Genomic DNA, 16873 nt, shown 5'->3' on the forward strand with positions numbered 1-16873 from the left:
TACGTTGGAAACCTTGGGGTACTACTTGGCTTCCCTGCTCTGGTCTGGGGCCCCGTTTCCTGGCTAGATATCAGGTCCAATCCGAGCCCTCCCTCTTAGTTCAAGTCTTCCAATAGCCTCCAGTCGTCCCACTGACCGGTCCTTCCTCACTGCCCCCTTCCAAACTTCCCTTTCCTATCTCCACCCCTCAATCCTGCGTCAGACTCTCCCTGGTCGTCCCTTCCTCATCTCCCTGGCTCCTTTCCCTCTCCCCGTTCAGGCAGTCTCTCTCCCTCCTTTCTTTCTGGGCAGACGACGCCAGTGCTCTCTCCTTCCCCTCCCACGGCCCCCACGCGGGTCTCTTTTATTCAGTGACCTCCCCCCTTCCCCACCCCACTCCACTCCACTGAATAGAGGCACCCCTAGCAGTTCGGCCGTTGGAGGGGGCGTGGCCCTGGAGTAACAGGTCTCCCGCCCCACAGGCCGCGGGCCCGCGCGCAGACAAAGACATTCCACAGCCCCCGCCCCCTCCGCGCACCCGGCCAGAAGGGGGAGGAGACACGTGTCCCGCTAGCGCCGAGTCACGTGGAAAAAGAAAACGAACGAAGCCCGCGTCCACCCGCGCACGCGCACGCGGCTCCGGCCTGGCGGGCTCACAGGGAACACGGGAGTTGGAAGACGACTTCTTCGGACTCCGCGGCGGTGCGCAGGCGCCGTGGCCCGACCGGGGACTTTGTTCTCCGCGGAGAGACCCAAGGGCGGTGCCGGTGCCTGGTGCGCCTGCGCGCCGCCTCATTTCCGGTGCTCTCTTTCGCTGGGTCGCTTGGGTCGGCTTCGGTCGCCGTAGCTCCTGCTCTCCTACCCCCGCCAACCGCCGCTGGGGCCTCTGCCGCGTCGCTTCCTCGATCATTTGATCGGACATCCTCTCCAATGCAGCGCCGAGACGATCCCGCCGCGCGCATGAGCCGGTCCTCGGGCCGCAGCGGCTCCATGGACCCCTCAGGTGCCCACCCCTCAGTGCGTCAGGCGCCGTCTCGGCAGCCTCCGCTGCCTCACCGATCCCGGGGAGGCGGAGGGGGGTCCCGGGGGGGTGCCCGGGCCTCGCCCGCCACGCAGCCGCCACCGCTGCTGCCGCCCTCGGCCACCGGTCCCGACGCGACAGTGGGCGGTCCAGCGCCGACCCCGCTGCTGCCCCCCTCAGCCACTGCCTCCGTCAAGATGGAGCCGGAGAACAAGTACCTACCCGAACTCATGGCCGAGAAGGACTCGCTCGACCCGTCCTTCACTCACGCCATGCAGTTGCTGACAGCAGGTAAGCGGGCCTCCGTGGTCCCTTTGGGTCGCCCGGCTACCCGGGGGCAAGGGTGGCAGTGGCTTTGTTTCTCTTGTTTCCCGCCCCCTGGGGACCGGGGAAGTCATGGACTCCCCTTCTCTCGTTCTCATCTTCGGGAGTCTGGATTCCACTTTCCCATCCCGACCCAGAGTGCGAGGGAGAATTTCTAGGCTGCAGTGGAGGCCCGAAGGGGACTTGGCGATCTCTTAGCGCTAAGATCTTGATGGATTTTGTGCCTCGCTCCCGCCCCCTTGCCGACCCTTCCCCTTCACACCTCTTGCAGCTGCCCCGCGCTCCGAGTGTTCGGATTCTTCCAGAAATGAACCACCTTCTCTCCCTTCCCCCAAAGGGAAAGCTTATTTGATCGCTGGTGGCGGTCGGCGCCTGACTGAGGGTGTAGGAGGTGCAGACAGCCTGAGCCGGGAGAAACCGTGGGAGGGAGGGCCGAGGTGAGATGGGGTGAGGCTAGGGTGCCCTATTCAGCGCGCCGCGGCCGCGGCCGCTGGGGCCGGATCGGACTTAGTGGTAACTGGAGCTTGAGTTGCTCGGAGGCAGGAGCAACCTGTGGGAATCGAAGCTTAAGGTTTTAGGAATCAAATTTCCAACTTGGACCGATAAGGTGGTCACTGCTGCAGTCGGAAGATTGGACCCCATTCTTTTACAACGTGTGTTTGTCACTCAAGAGGGGGAAAAAAATAATAACGCCAGTGACAGTGAAAGGGGATGATAGAGGGAGGTAAAGGATGGTTTGCATGGCATTCCCAATAAGATGAGGAAAAAATTGAGAGAAGTTGCATGATGGTTGTACCTGAAAGGTTTGGTCTCTCTCCGCCCTCTCCCCCCCTCCTTTTTGCTTCAGTAGTGAAATAGATTAGGAATAGTAGTCTTTGTTCTCTGTCTGTAGGCTAGTTCCTTTCCTGCTCAGCACTGGCCGTCACTTAGTCGCTCTTATTTCTCCCTAAAGCCGTCTGTTTTGCCCTCTCCAGTTAAAACGTTTTTAATAAATATATTTTATATCTAAATTTTATTAAGCAAATAAAAATTCACAGCCTTCAACACTGAATCAGCTGAACTCTTTGGCAAGGTTCATATAATGGACAGATCCGTTATGAAAATATCATATCTTCCTTTGTTCTCTATTTCTCACCATTGGTAAGAAGTCTTTAAACACAGCAAGCAAAGCTCGAGGCGGTCAAGAATAAGGACATTTAGATAAACTGCTTGCATTTTCAACTCTGTTTGCTGTTCTGTAATACAGTCAGATTGTTTAAACGTTATTGTTTATCATCTTCTCCCGGCAAACTCTTTGAGGGCAGGGAATACTTTTTAATCTTTATAGTTTTCATATTGTCTTGCGTATAGCATACATTAGGTATTTGAATATGAAAGCAAGTACATGCAGATTCCGGAAAGACTAAATGGTGAAGGTTTGAATGGGTCTTATTTTTATTTCTTTAATTTTTGGTCAATCCAGATTAAATGTGTGAGAATAAAATAACAAACTTTAAAGCTTTAAGGTGCTGACTTGGGTTTGAAATTCTAACTCTTGACTAATTTCTCTTGGGAACTTTCTGATCCTCGGTACCTTATCAATAAAGTAGGATAGTGAGTTGTGGGGATTAAGTGTTGGTTAAAAGCACTAGCACCATTCCCTTTGACCTGTAATCATTAAGTGATAACTGGTCACAAGTTTTCTTCTAGTTGTAAACCTGTAGAGTAAGATATGAAAATGCAAAAAAATTTTTTTTTGCTCTTCTGAGCACATCAGTTGTCCAGTATAGTGCTCATTTTAAGTAAAAGATGGTTTCTAGGATAGCCATCAAAAACTATTGAGCCTTAAAGTTACAATTTTCATCCTTCTCTCACTGCTTAACTTCTCAGGGCGTGCTCTTTCTTCCTTTCTTTTTTTAACTTGGTTTTGTTTTTTGTTTTTTTTTTTAAGGGTCCTACCTGTGGGATATGGATGTTCCCAGGATAGGGGTCCAGTCAGTGCTGCAGCTGCCAGTCTAAGCCACAGCAATGCCAGATTCAGGTCAAGTTTGCAACCTTCCCCACAGCTCGCAGCAATGCTGGATCCTTAACTCACTGAGTGGGGCCTGGAATCTACTGTGCATTCTCATGGATACTAGTTGGGTTCATTACCACTGAGCCACCATGGGAACTCGTAACTTGGGCTTTTCTGATGTTTTTTTCCTTTGACCAAATTGGATTTTAATCGGAGAAATGGAATTGAGGTAATGCTGGCTCATTGAGAGAACTGACTTGGGATGTATGGATACTTCTTATCACGGATAAGTCTTGATATATGTTGGACTCAGCTTTTAATGTTTTTGAGTGATCTGGAAAAGGAAGTGTAGTAAAGTCAACCAATTGTGAGGAAGTGAGACTGCAAATACAGAATAGTAGTATTTAAGCTCTGTCGAAGGATATGTGTAAGAAAAATATCACTAACTGGATGCAAGACACTGGTCTGAAAACTTTACATCAAATATTTAGTCTTCATGATACTACTCTGAGGAAGTTACTGCTATTATCTTTACTTTTATGTATGAGGAAACTATGGCACACAGATTAAGTAATTTGCCTAAGGTAACAAAGTTGGTAAGCACATAACTAGGATTAAGTTTGGATCTTCACACCTTACCCTCTTTGCTCTCCACCTTTCACCCCCTACTGTAGTACCTGCAACAAATTATAATTTAAAAAATATTTTGTGCTAATGGAGTTCCCGTCGTGGCACAGTGGTTGATGAATCTGACTAGGAACCATGAGGTTTCGGGTTTGATCCATGGCCTTGCTCAGTGGGTTAAGGATCCGGCGTTGCCGTGAGCTGTGGTGTAGGTTGCAGACATGGCTCGGATCCCACGTTGTTGCTGTGGCTCTGGCTTAGGCCGGCGGCTTCAGCTCCGATTGGACGCCTAACCTAGGAACCTCCGTATGCCATGGGAGCGGCCCAAGAAATGGCAAAAAAGACAAAAAAAAAATTGTGCTAAAATATTGTACAAAATATTAGAAGAAAATTTGTTTGAGGACATCATATTGCTAGCCAACAGGTCAGTGGAGATGACCAAGCCAAGACGCAAAAGAAGGAGAATACCCAGAGAGCAGAGCCTAGCATTTGGGATTCTGACTCTTCCAGGCACCTCTGCCATTTCCCAAGAGGTGCTGCAAGACCCAGCCCACTCTCCCTTTACCAGCCACACATCCCTCCCTGTCCCTTTCCCAGCTTTACTTTGTTTTGCACTTAATCAGCATCTAATGTACCATCTGTTGTAGTTATGTGTTTATTGGCTGCCCTGACTTTATGGCTAGAGTGCCAGCTCCGCTAGGGCCGGGATCTTTTGTCTGCTTTGTTCATGGCTGTTCGTTGAAGTGTGCTGCAGAGAGTGACCTCTTACTAAATATTTGATGAATAAATATTCATATTCATTTCATAATGGAAAAATATGAACACAATTTTGAGGGATTTCTGTTTTGAATATAGACTTCTATATTAGTCAAGTTGATAATCAACTGATGACAATTAAATGTGTTTGCAGACAGTTATACAAAAGCTCAGAGTAGCCATTCTTACTTTCTTTTTTTTTTTCCTGTCTTTTTGCCTTTTCCAGGCTGCTCCTGCAGCATATAGAGCCCAGGCTAGGGGTCCAATCGGAGCTGTAGCCACTAGCCTACTCCAGAGCCACAGCAACTTGGGATCCAAGCCATGTCTTCGACCTACACCACAGCTCATGGCAACGCTGGATCCTTAACCCACTGAGCAAGGCCAGGGATCAAACCCGCAACCTCATGGTTCCTAGTCAGATTCATCAACCACTGAGCCACGATGGGAACTCCGTTATTTTCTGAAACAAAAATAATTTACGGAGTTCCATCGTGGCTCATCGGTAACAAACCTGACTAATATCTTTGAGGACTTGGGTTCGATCCCTGGCTTTGATCAGTGGGTTAAGTATCAGGCATTGCCATGTGCTGTGATGTAGGTCACAGACGTAGCTCAGATCCCACATTGCTGTGGCTGTGATGTATGGTCTAGGCTGGTAGCTACAGCTCCAATTAGACCCCTAGCCTGGGAACTTCAATATGCTGAGGGTGCGGCCCTAAAAAGACACACAAAAAAATTTATTACTTGCGTTAAATGTTTACATAATAAACACAGAATGCTTTTATGTATATCAGTGGTTTTTTTCCCCTACTTTGTATAGCTGGGAAAATGTTAGTATAAATGACTCAGGAATAAGTAAACATTTTGAATAGATTAATAATCCCCAAATAATCTGAAAGGATACTCAGAAATTCATCTTCCAAAGTACTCAGTGAAGAATATTTACAGACAAAAATCTACTGAAACTTCAAAGTAGTTATTTATAGTATATTATAGAAATACATGAAGATATTCCCATTTCATTCTACAGGGCTACCAAAACCTATTAAAACCAGAAAGTGGAATTGCAAAGAAACTATAGACCAAATACGGTCCACCCTCCATGCTACGGGTTCTCTGTATCTGTGTTTTCAACCAGTGGTTCATCAGGAAAGGGGAAGCTAAGATTCCAGAAATTTCCAAAAAGCAAAACTTAAATTGGCCTTGCACTAGCAACTATTTCATATTATTTACAATGTGTTTACAACTACTTACATAGCATTTATATTGTATCAGATGTTGTAGATAATTTAGAGATTATTTAAAGCATAGAAGAGGATGTACATAGGTTATAGGCAAGTATTATGTCATTTTATATATGGGACTTGAGTATCCTTGGATTTTGATATGAGGGGATGGTCCTGGAACCAATCTTCCTTGGATACTGAGGAATGACTGTTTAGGTATGACTATTAGGAAAGGAAAAGGCAGAATTTATCATTATTTGCAACAACTTCATTGTCTTTTACCTAGGAAAGTAGTGAGTGATGTGGCTGATTACAAAGTAAAGACATATAAATCAGAAGCTTTCTAGAGTTCCCTAGTGGCTCAGTGGGTTAAGGACCCAGTGTTGTCTCTGTGAGGATGCAGGTTTTAATCCCTCTAGGCCTCAGTTACAACTCCTCTTTAACCCTTAGCATGGGGACTTCCATATGCCACAGGTGCAGCCATGAAAAGGGAAAAAAAGATAAAGAGCTTTGGGATAGGCAATAAAAATCAGTTCAAGGAGTTCTTGCCATGGTGCAGTGGGTTAAGGATCTGGCATTGCCACCACTGTGGCTTGGATTTGATCCCTGGGCCAGGAACCCCTATATGCTGCAAATATGGTCTTTAAAAAAAGAAAGAAAAATCAGTTCAAAATGTATGTGAGTAATCATAAAAGTAACATTAGTAATATTTTAAGAGTTCCCATTGTGGCTCAGTGAGTTAGGAATCTGACTAGTATCCATGAGGATACAGGTTCAATCCCTGGCCTTGCTAAGTGGGTTAAGGATCCTGCGTTGCTGTGGCTTGTGACAAAGGCCGGCAGCCACAGCTCTTATTGGATCCCTAGCCTGGGAACCTCCATATGCCACAGGTGCAATCCTAAAAAGAAGAAAAAGAATTTTTAAATAAGTAACTAAAAGAGTAAGTGAAGATAAATGAGAAAAAAAAATTGAGACAAGAAAATAATGAAAACCTGCTCCATTGACAAAAATGAAGTCAAACAAGACAGTGCTGGAGGGGATGTAAATTAGAAAGAACTCAAAACAGTGCTGGTAGAAGTGTGAATTGGTACAACCACTTTGGATAACAGTTTGGCATTTCATTTGAAAGCTGAACATTCAGATTCCTTCAAATTCAGCAACACTATTTCTAGGAATATACCCAAAAAACCTTTTGCACGTGAAGTGACTCACTCATAAAATGGTGCACCTTATTCACGAGATGATGGGACTTTCACCATTGACTGGATACAGTGAGATTTTCAAAATGAAATAGTTACACAGCAGTGAAATTGAAAACTACAGGCTACATTCCACAACATGGAGAAATCTTGGAAATCTAAGGTTAAGTGAAAATAGGCCCCATGAGGCTACATGTGTATGGTACAATACTGTTTTTATGAACATAATACTACCAAGATTAAGTAAAATATTAGTATGCATGGGTGTCTGTAAAGCAATTTTTACAAAACTAAATACATGTTTACTGTACAGCTCAGCAGTTGTGTTCTTGGTCATTTAACCCAGAAAAGTTAAAACTTAGGTTTACGTGAAACCTATACATGAATGTTCATAACACCTTTATTCATAATAGGCAAAAAGAAATAAACCGTATGTCTCCATTTGGTGAAGGGTTCACCTGTGCTGTGGTACATCCATACCATGGATATTTTTATTTTTATTTATTTATATTTTTCCACATTGTGTAAAAGTTCCAGGGCCAGGGACCAAAGCTTGAACCACAGCAATGACATGCCCAATTCTTAACCCTCTGAGCCACCAAGGAACTCCCCAAACTCCCTGGAACTGTTGAGTTCCTGTCGTGGTACAGCGGAAACGAATCAGACTATGAACCATGAGGTTGTGGGTTCGATCCTTGGCCTCGCTCAGTGGGTTAAGGATCCAGCATTGCCATGAGCTATGTTGTAGGTCACAGATGTGGCTTGGATCCTGCATTGCTATGGCTGTGGTGCAGGCCGGCAGCTGTAGCTCTGATTCAGCCCCTAGCCTGGGAACCTCCATATGCCTCGGCTTCAGCCCTAAAAAGCAAAAAGAAAAAAAAAAGAAATGAACTATTGATAAATGCAACAACTCAGATGGATCTCAAGAGAATTATGCTGAGTGAAAAAGCCAATCTGAAAAAGTTCCATACTGTATAACGGCATTAATTTAATACTCTTGAAAAGACAATAGAGATGGAGAACATTAGTGGTTGCCAGTGTAAGGGAAAGATGAAGTGATGTCACTGTGGCTAATTTAAAGGGTAGCATGGGGATCTTTCTGGGGGAACTGATCTGTACCTAGACTGTGATGGTGGTCGTGTGAATCTGATTAAATTGCATAGAACTAAGCACACTCACAAATTAATACATGTAAAATCAGTGATATCTGAATAACTCAACAGATTTATTAATGTGAGCTTTCTGGTTATGATTTTGTATTATAGATATGCAGAGTGTTAGAGAGAAACGTCAGTGATGGTATATGAGATCTCATTTCTTACAACTACACATCTCAAGATAAAGGTTTTTTTTTTTTTTTTTTTTTTTAAGAGGCAAAAAAAACACCTCTAAATTCTACCTAAGAGATTTGGGAGACCATGGTCAATATACTGTAATAGAGTTTGCCGTTATCCTGGGATGAGAATTGAGCCCCTTAGAGGGCTCTTAACTCATGCTCTGGGGCATTTTTTTGAGCCAGTACTCACCCTTAATATGTAAATATTGTTTATATCTTTTTCTGGGGTGCTAGTCTGTAGGGGCTCATGACCCCAAACAAGATGAAGAACCTCTTGGGGAGTTCCCATCGTGGTTCAGTAAAAACAAATCTGACTAGGATCCATGAGGATGAAGGTTTGATCCCTGGCCTTGCTCAGTGGGTTAAGGATCCGGTGTTGCCATGAGCTGTGGTATAGAGCAGCAGCCACAGCTCCGATTTGACTCCTAGCCTGGGAACCTCCATATACTTTGGGTGCAGCCCTAAAAAGGCCCCAAAGAACCTATTGGAGTTCTCTGGTGGATTAAGAATCCAGGTTGTAATTGTTCTGGCTTGCATCACTGCTGTGGTGTGCAGGTTTGATCTCTGGCCCAGGGACCTCTGCATTCCCTCGGGTGCAGCAAAGAAAAAAAGAAAAAGGTTAAGAACCTATTGCTCAAAAAAAAAAAAAAAAAAACTGTTGCTCTGTGCTCTTCTTTTAAGCAGGAAGTAATCTGTAAAACGAAAAGAACGGAGTGGTTTTATACAAAGTTAGTAAACTTCCTGGACTTGTGATTCCAAAAGGATTTACCAACAGAAAAGACACAGGGCAGAGGATTATAAATTTGGGAATGATAAGGTTATATGAATCATTAAGTCAAGTTGAGGGTGTTAACATTTCTTTCATTTGATAAATGTTTATAAGTTGCTATTGTGTATTAGGCATTGTGCTACAGATAGTACACACTTAGTTTAGTGATGGAAGGGAGGGTTCCAGAAATTGTTCACAGCAAGGAAAGGAGTGTTATCCTTAGATGTATGAACCTAATACATTGGTAATCTGGAGGAGGACATGACCTTTGACCTTTCATAGCAGATAACCTATAAATTTTGCTTCTAAGAAACTATCTCAGGATGCCTTAGTCAGAAAATCTTGACCATTGTTTTGCTCCTTATGCAGCTTTTATCAAATGTTCAGGTTAGGGAGTTCCCTTCATGGCTCAGTTTAACGAACCAGACTAGGAACCATGAGGTTGTGGGTTCGATCCCTGGCCTTGCTCAGTGGCTTAAGGATCCCCCGTTGACATGAGCTGTGGTGTAGGTTGCAGACACAGATCTGATTCTAAGTTGCTGTGGCCTAGACCAGCAGCTGGAGCTCGAATTCGACCCCTAGCCTGGGAACTTCCATATGCCTCAGGTGTGGCCCTAAAAAGCCAAAAAAAAAAAAAAGGTTCAGCTTAATGGGATGTACATGATAGTCTCAACAGTTAGCAAACCCGACTAGCATCCATGAGGGTGCAAGTTTGATCCCTGGCCTCACTCAGTGGGTTAAGGATCTGGTGTTGCTGTGAGCTGTGGTGTAGGTCACCGTTGTGGCTTGGGTCCCGTGTGGGCTGTGGTGTAGGTTGGCGGCTACAGCTCTGATTGGACCCCTAGCCTGGGAACCTCCATATATCATGGGTGCAGCCCTAAAAGAAACAAAAAACAAAACAAAAAGACCAAAAAAAGATAGTCCACTTAAAATTTGTATATAGTTTTTCCATATTCCTCTAATACTAACATTTTTGTGTTCATTAAATCTTTTTTTCCCTTAAAAGAAATCCTCCTTGGAGTTCCTGTCGTGGCTCAGGGGAAACAAACCAGAATAGTATCCATGAGCATGAGAGTTTGGTCCCTGGCTCTGCTCAAGTGGGTTAAGGATCCAGCGTTTCTGCAGTGTAGGTTGCAGACGAGGCTCAGCAGCTATAGCTCCGATTGGACCTGTAACTTCCATGTGCAGTACCCATGGCCCTAAAACAAAAAAGAACAACAACAAAACCCTCCTTTTTGAATGTAAGAAGGGAGACTAAAAGGTTTAACGACTTGCCCAAGGTTACACACCAAGCATGAAGCAGAGCTGGAAATAAAACCCAGTTCCATCTAACTTCAAAACTCAGGTTCTTTCCTCTCAGACATACATATAAGAGACAGTTCTTATCCTTTGGAGCTTAGTTTGGTTGTGATAAGACCTACCAAAAATTAAAGAAAAGTTATAGCAAAAGATGGGGTAGAAGAAATACCACAAGGTCAGTTGAATTTGCTCTCACTTAAGGAACAACCTGGGTTTAAATGTCTGCTCTGTCACCAGTTTTGTGATCTTGGACAAGGTTTCTTCACCTGTTAAGTGAGGATAATTCTGGTTATAAAGACAAAGGGAAACAATAAATACAAAATTCCTGACACATAGAAGACATTGGATAAGATATCATTGCCAGCATCTAGCTTTGAAACAAATGGGTCACCTGTGTTGTTTACACGTTAGCTTTTTTTTTTTTTTTTTTTTTTTTTGACTCTTGGGACATCCAAGGTCTAGAGGTTTGGGAGTTAGTTTCAAAAAAGATTGTCTACGGAGTTCCCATCGTGGCGCAGTGGTTAACGAATCTGACTAGGAACCATGAGGTTTCGGGTTCGATCCCGGCTCGGATCTGGCATTGCTGTGGCTCTGATGTAGGCCGGTGGCTACAGCTCCGATTGGACCCCTAGCCTGGGAACCTCCATATGCCGTGGGAGCGGCCCTAGAAAGGCAAAAAGACCCAAAAAAAAAAAAAAAAAGATCGTCTACAAAGTATTTTTGCTGAGGGTAAGCCATTTTTAAAAAGCTTCTCCTTGATTTTTTTTTTTTCTTCCATCATAACCTGCTCCTAGCTCTCCATTAGACATGAGGCCAAGGAGAGAAATTGAAAAAGAAAAGAAAGGAGTTCCCGGAGTTCCCGTCGTGGCACAGTGGTTACTGAATCGGACTAGGAACCAGGAGGTTGTGGGTTCGATCTCTGGCCTTGCTCATTGGGTTAAGGTTCCGGCGTTGCTGTGAACTGTGGTGTAGGTCAAAAACGAGATTCAGATCTGGCGTTGCTATGGCTGTGGCGTAGGCTGGTGGTTGCAGCTACTATTAGACCCTAGCCTGGGAATCTCCATATGCCTTGGCTTCGGCCCTAAAAAGAAGAAAAAGAAAAGAAAGATGAGGCAGCTGAGCATCTGAGACACCCACAGAGCCCTTTTGTTGCCTTTAGCTGCATGACAGTGTCTGAGGGTATAAACTGTACTTCCCCAAACTACAAAATCGGCTCTTTCTTGCTTAAAGTGACCCTCCCCCAACTCCGTCCACCTATACCTTGTTGAGAGGCAATAATGAAAGCATGAGGTATGCAGTTAGAGAAAGCCTGGTCTTAATCCTTATTCTAGTGCTATTTTAACACCTATGATTTAGATATTTAACTTCTCTGAGTTTCAGGTTCCTCTGTTGTAAAATGGAGATAGGACCAGCTACTTCACTGAATTATTTTTTAGGATAGTCGAGGTAATATTTGTGTAGGCATTGAATAAACGTTTGGTCCTTCCCCTTCCAAACAGGGAAGGTGACCCTTCTTAAAGTTTCAAGTTGCTTCCTGCTCTTTTGCTTTCTAGGCTAAACTCCCCTGATTCTTTTGTCTTTTCAATCCTCGTTTATTTATTTATTTGTTTGTTTATTCTTTCTTTTTAGGGTCACACCTACAGCATATGGAAATTCTCAGGCTAGGGGTCAAATCAGAGCTGCAGTTGCTGGCTTATGGCACAGCCACAGCAACTCAGGATCTGAGCCGCATCTTCAGCCGCATCATGGATTTTTAACTCACTGAGCAAGGCTAGGGATCAAACACAAATCCTCATGGATACTAGCTGGGTTCGTTACCACTGGGCCACAACGGAAACTCCAATCTTATTTTATATAAATCATAATTTTTCTCTGAATACTCTTAAAATGCTTTAATATTTTTAATTGTAAGATAAATTGGACAAAGGGATCCTAATAAAGATCTAACTAGTTCAAAATATAGCGGAAGAATTCATGTCATAGATAGGTCTTAAATTCACAGGGCAGGAGTTCCCCTCATGGCGCAGTGGTTAACGAATCTGACTAGGAACCATGAGGTTGCGGGTTCGGTCCCTGCCCTCGCTCAGTGGGTTAACAATCCGGCGTTGCCGTGAGCTGTGGTGTAGGTCGCAGACGCGGCTCGGATTCCGCATTGCTGTGGCTCTGGTGTAGGCTGGCAGCTACAGCTCCGATTGGACCCCTAGCCTGGGAACCTCCATATGCCACAGGAGCGGCCCAAGAAATGGCAAAAAAAAAAAAAAGACAAAAAATTCACAGGGCATATTACATTGATATTAAACAAAACTTTCTACTGAGTTCAGTTTTGCAGCCCTGCTTCCTATGGAAGTACAGCAGATGAATAGACTTTTGAGTCTTATCTTCTTACACTGACCAAGTAGAAGTTTCTGGAAAGGGGTATAAAATACAGCTGAAGGGCCTAACTCAGTGGTAGCAAATAGGACACACAGAGAGATATAGATAAGATGATGTAATTTATTCCTCCCTCCCCTTTTTTTTTTTTGGCCTGCAGCATGTGAAAGTTTCTGGGCCAGGGATCAAACCCAAGCCACAGCAGCAACCCAGGCCAGAAGCTCTTCAGTGATATTTTCAGATTAAATATTTGGCATCTTAAAAAATAAAAACAGGAAATTTTTTAAAAAAGAAATGTGGCATCTTATTTATAACTGAATTACTTTGCTCTACACCTGAAACTAATACAACATTGTAAATCAGCTATACTCCAATATAAAATAACTTTCATCTAAACTCCACCTTCCCTCCAAATTAAAAGAAAAGAAAAGAGAGAGATGTGGGAATTTCTGTTGTGGCTCATCGGGTTAAGAGCCTGGCATAGCGTCTCTGAGGATGCGGTCTAGATCCCTGACCTTGCTTAGTGGGTTAAGGATCAGTGTTTGCAGAAGCTGCAGCATAAATTGCAGCTGACTTAGATCTGTTGTTGCCATGGCTGTAGCATAGGCCTCAGCTGCAGCTCCAGTTCAGCCCCTAGCCCAGGAACTTAAGTTTGCTGTAGGGGCCGCTATTAAAAAAAGTAGAAATGTGGCATCTTTGTTCCTATAGGACTTTTGAGGATTGAATATCCAAGTTACCAGCCTGGAAACTCAAGAAGAGGTGTGTTCAGAGATGGTAGGCTTAAAACTAGTAACTACAAAAAGTTAATATTAGCAATAAGTGGAAAGGGGTGGAGGTCAGGATATACCACCAGTGAAATAGCAAACAAATAGGGTGTTGAATGAAGCACTTATTTAGTCTGATTATAAGGTCAAATTTGTTTTCTATTCCAGGCAATTGTAAATAGGAGTGCAAAGAGCCCTGTCATTTACAGTTATTATAGGAGTATACGGTAATATCTGAAATTAAGCTTTTTAATAAATAGAAGCCTTTAGTTTGAAATTCTGAACTCTATGAAGTCTGTCAGTTTCAGTAATTTTCCTCTGTCTGTACATCACAGCTGGACTTAGTCTAAACAGTTTAGAAAAAAAGTTAAAGGTATAGATTTGCAGAATGTGTTTGAAGTAGTGTATCTTTACATTGAACAGGTGGTTTTCAGAGTGTGATTCCCTAGAGGAGCAGTATCAGCCACACATGGTAACTTGTTACAAATGCAAGTTCCTAACACAAATCCCAGGCTGGGATTGGGACCTAGCAATCTAGTTTAAGCAATGCCTCCAGGTGATTCTGATGCATACTGAAGTTTGAGAACCCTTGCCTTAAAATGATAGAAGATAGAAACACCATGAAAATTTTACATAAGATGAGCATTCGGAGTTCCTGCCCTGGCATAGTGGAAATGAATCGGATCTCTGGCCTCCCTTGGTGGGTTAAGGATCCAGCTGTGAGCTGTGGTGTAGGCCAGCAGCTGTAGCTCTGATTCAGCCCCTAGCCTGGGAACTTCCATATGCCATGGGTGTGGCCCTAAAAAGCAAAAAAAAAAAAAAAAAAAAGAGCATTCTGTGTAATTTAGAATGTTCCACGGATTTTAGGGAGTATAAATTTCTTCTTTCCCTTCCTCCCTCCCTCTTTCTTCCTTCCTTTCTCTCTCTTTCACTGTTCTCAGTGGACCATATAACCTTTCTAGTCTTCCATAGTGGTTAGTGATCATAACCTGTATCCATCCCTTCATCTGCCTCTCCATAGGAAGCTTTCAATCACTTGCAATCACTGAATGAATGAATGGACCAACTTGGCTGATGATAGGATATCCTTTTGGATGCTAACGTTCTAGCTGATGAAACTGTCTTAACCTGAATTGAAATTGCCTTGGTACTTTTTTTCCCTTTAGGGCATTGAGTGAATTTGGGCTAGAAATGTTGACTATATACTAAACACTTTCTAAGAAATGGACTTTAGGAGTTCCCACTGTGGCATAGTGGGTTAAGGATCCATCATTGCTGCAGCTGTGGTGTAGGTTGCAGCTCCAGCTGGGATTTGATCCCTCGGTGGGAACCTCCATGAGAGGGAGGGGGCTCTTAGCATGTCTTTGTTTTTTGTATTTTTTTGTTTTAGGGCCACACCCCTGTGCCATATGCAAGTTCCCAGGCTAGGGGCTGAATCACAGCTGCAGCTGCCATCCTACACCACAGCCACAGCAATGCCAGAATTGAGCCATGTCTGCAACCTACACCAAGCTCATGGCAACACTGGATGGATCCTTAACCCACTGAGCAAGGTCAGGAATCAAACCTGCATCCTCATGGATACTAGTATAGTTCGTTACCACTGAGCCTCAACAGGAACTCCTATTTTATTCTGTCTTTATAGCAACCTCATGAGGTAGATATTACCTCCATTTTTCAAAATAAAGAAATAAAAACTCAGCAATTTTTAAACTGTTTAGAATTTTGTTTGTTTTTGGTTCTTCAGGGTTTTGGTTTTGTTTTTCTTTTCTTTCTTTTTTTTTTTTTTTTTGTCTTTTTAGGGCTGCACCAGCGGCACATGAAGGTTCTCAGGCTAGGGGTCTAATTGGAGCTATAGCTGCTGGCCTACACCACAGCTCACAGCAACGCCTGGTCCTTAATCCACTGAGTGAGGCCAGGGATTGAATCTGCATCCTCATGGATCCTAGTCAGGTTCGTTAACTGCTGAACCATGAAGGGATCTCCCCTGTGTTACTGTTTTAATAAGCAAACTCAAAATCTGTTATTTACAAGAACAAAACTAAATTAAATCCTGTTTGTCATATTCAGAAATTGAGAAGATTCAGAAAGGGGATTCAAAAAAGGATGATGAGGAGAATTACTTGGATTTATTTTCTCACAAGAACATGAAGCTGAAGGAGCGTGTACTGATACCTGTCAAGCAGTATCCCAAGGTAAGGGAAAGAGTGCCTCACTTTGAATTGTCTTTGTAGTCTGAGAGTATGCAGTGTGTCTTGGGCTGTAGGCTATAGCAAAGACTTACAGAGATTGTGATGCATCAGAAACTTAAACTGGTGAAGCTTTTGTCCCATAACTTGTAATACCTGTATCTGGCAGTTGAAACCTAGAAGTCTGTAAATAATAGCGTAACTATAGCCAGGAAGAAAATATAATCTTTTTTATTATTTAAAAAAAGAGTTTCTTTCTCAAATGATTGTTCAGGCTCCAAGTTTAAAGAAAAAAAAATAGTGAACCCTAAAGAGTTACTCTCTGTCAAAAGATTGACCTGAAGGTCTAAATAAAGGAAATATAACACAAATCTTTGTGATACAATTTTATTTCTTACTCAAAGCTTTTATTTTATTTTTATTGACTTTTTTTAACTTTATTTCTATTTATTTTATTTATTTATTTTTTGTCTTTTTGCCTTTTCTAGGGCCGCTTCCACGGCATATGGAGATTCCCAGGCTAGAGGTCTGATCGGAGCCGTAGCCACCAGCCTATGCCAGAGCCACTGCAATTCGGGATCCGAGCTGCGTCTGCAACCTACACCACAGCTCACGGCAACGCCGGATCCTTAACCCACTGAGCAAGGCCAGGGATCGAACCTGCAACCTCATGGTTCCTAGTCGGATTCATTAACCACTGCGCCACGATGGGAACTCCCAAAGCTTTACTTTTAAATAAATGCTTTCCCCTCATCCTTTTTTTTTTTTTGTTACCTTGGAGAGCAACTAGTTAAACTAAATATAACTAGTACTTCCAAAGGGTGCCATATGTCTATTCTGTTCTGAAGTAACTGCCTTAAAACGTTTATGTATGTTAAGGTATGAAGAGTTGCATTGTGATATTATGAAAAAAGCGCAAACTACATCAGGAAACCCCAAATTCAAGTCTAAGAATTGTCACTTTCCAGTTGTATAACCTAAGGCTAACCACTTTATCAGTACAACCTCAGTATATCCTTCAGTA

The 16873-nt window shown here is 43.4% G+C and overlaps 1 protein-coding gene across 2 annotated transcripts in view; it reads left to right on the plus strand.

Moving 5' to 3' along the window:
• Nucleotides 1–763: 763 nt before the first annotated feature.
• KHDRBS1 (KH RNA binding domain containing, signal transduction associated 1) overlaps nt 764–16873 on the plus strand; it is a 41662-nt gene continuing 25552 nt past the window's right edge. For both annotated transcript variants that reach the window (XR_007136562.1, XM_047793036.1), the window contains exons 1-2: nt 764–1291; nt 15731–15855. Coding sequence is in view for 1 of the 2 variants with exons in the window: in XM_047793036.1 (XP_047648992.1) it covers nt 910–1291; nt 15731–15855 (507 nt within the window). In the remaining variant the exon portion in view is untranslated. The remainder of the gene's footprint in view (nt 1292–15730; nt 15856–16873) is intronic.

The sequence above is a fragment of the Phacochoerus africanus genome, chromosome 8 (genome assembly GCF_016906955.1).
Source record: "Phacochoerus africanus isolate WHEZ1 chromosome 8, ROS_Pafr_v1, whole genome shotgun sequence".
Lineage (NCBI taxonomy): Eukaryota > Metazoa > Chordata > Mammalia > Artiodactyla > Suidae > Phacochoerus > Phacochoerus africanus.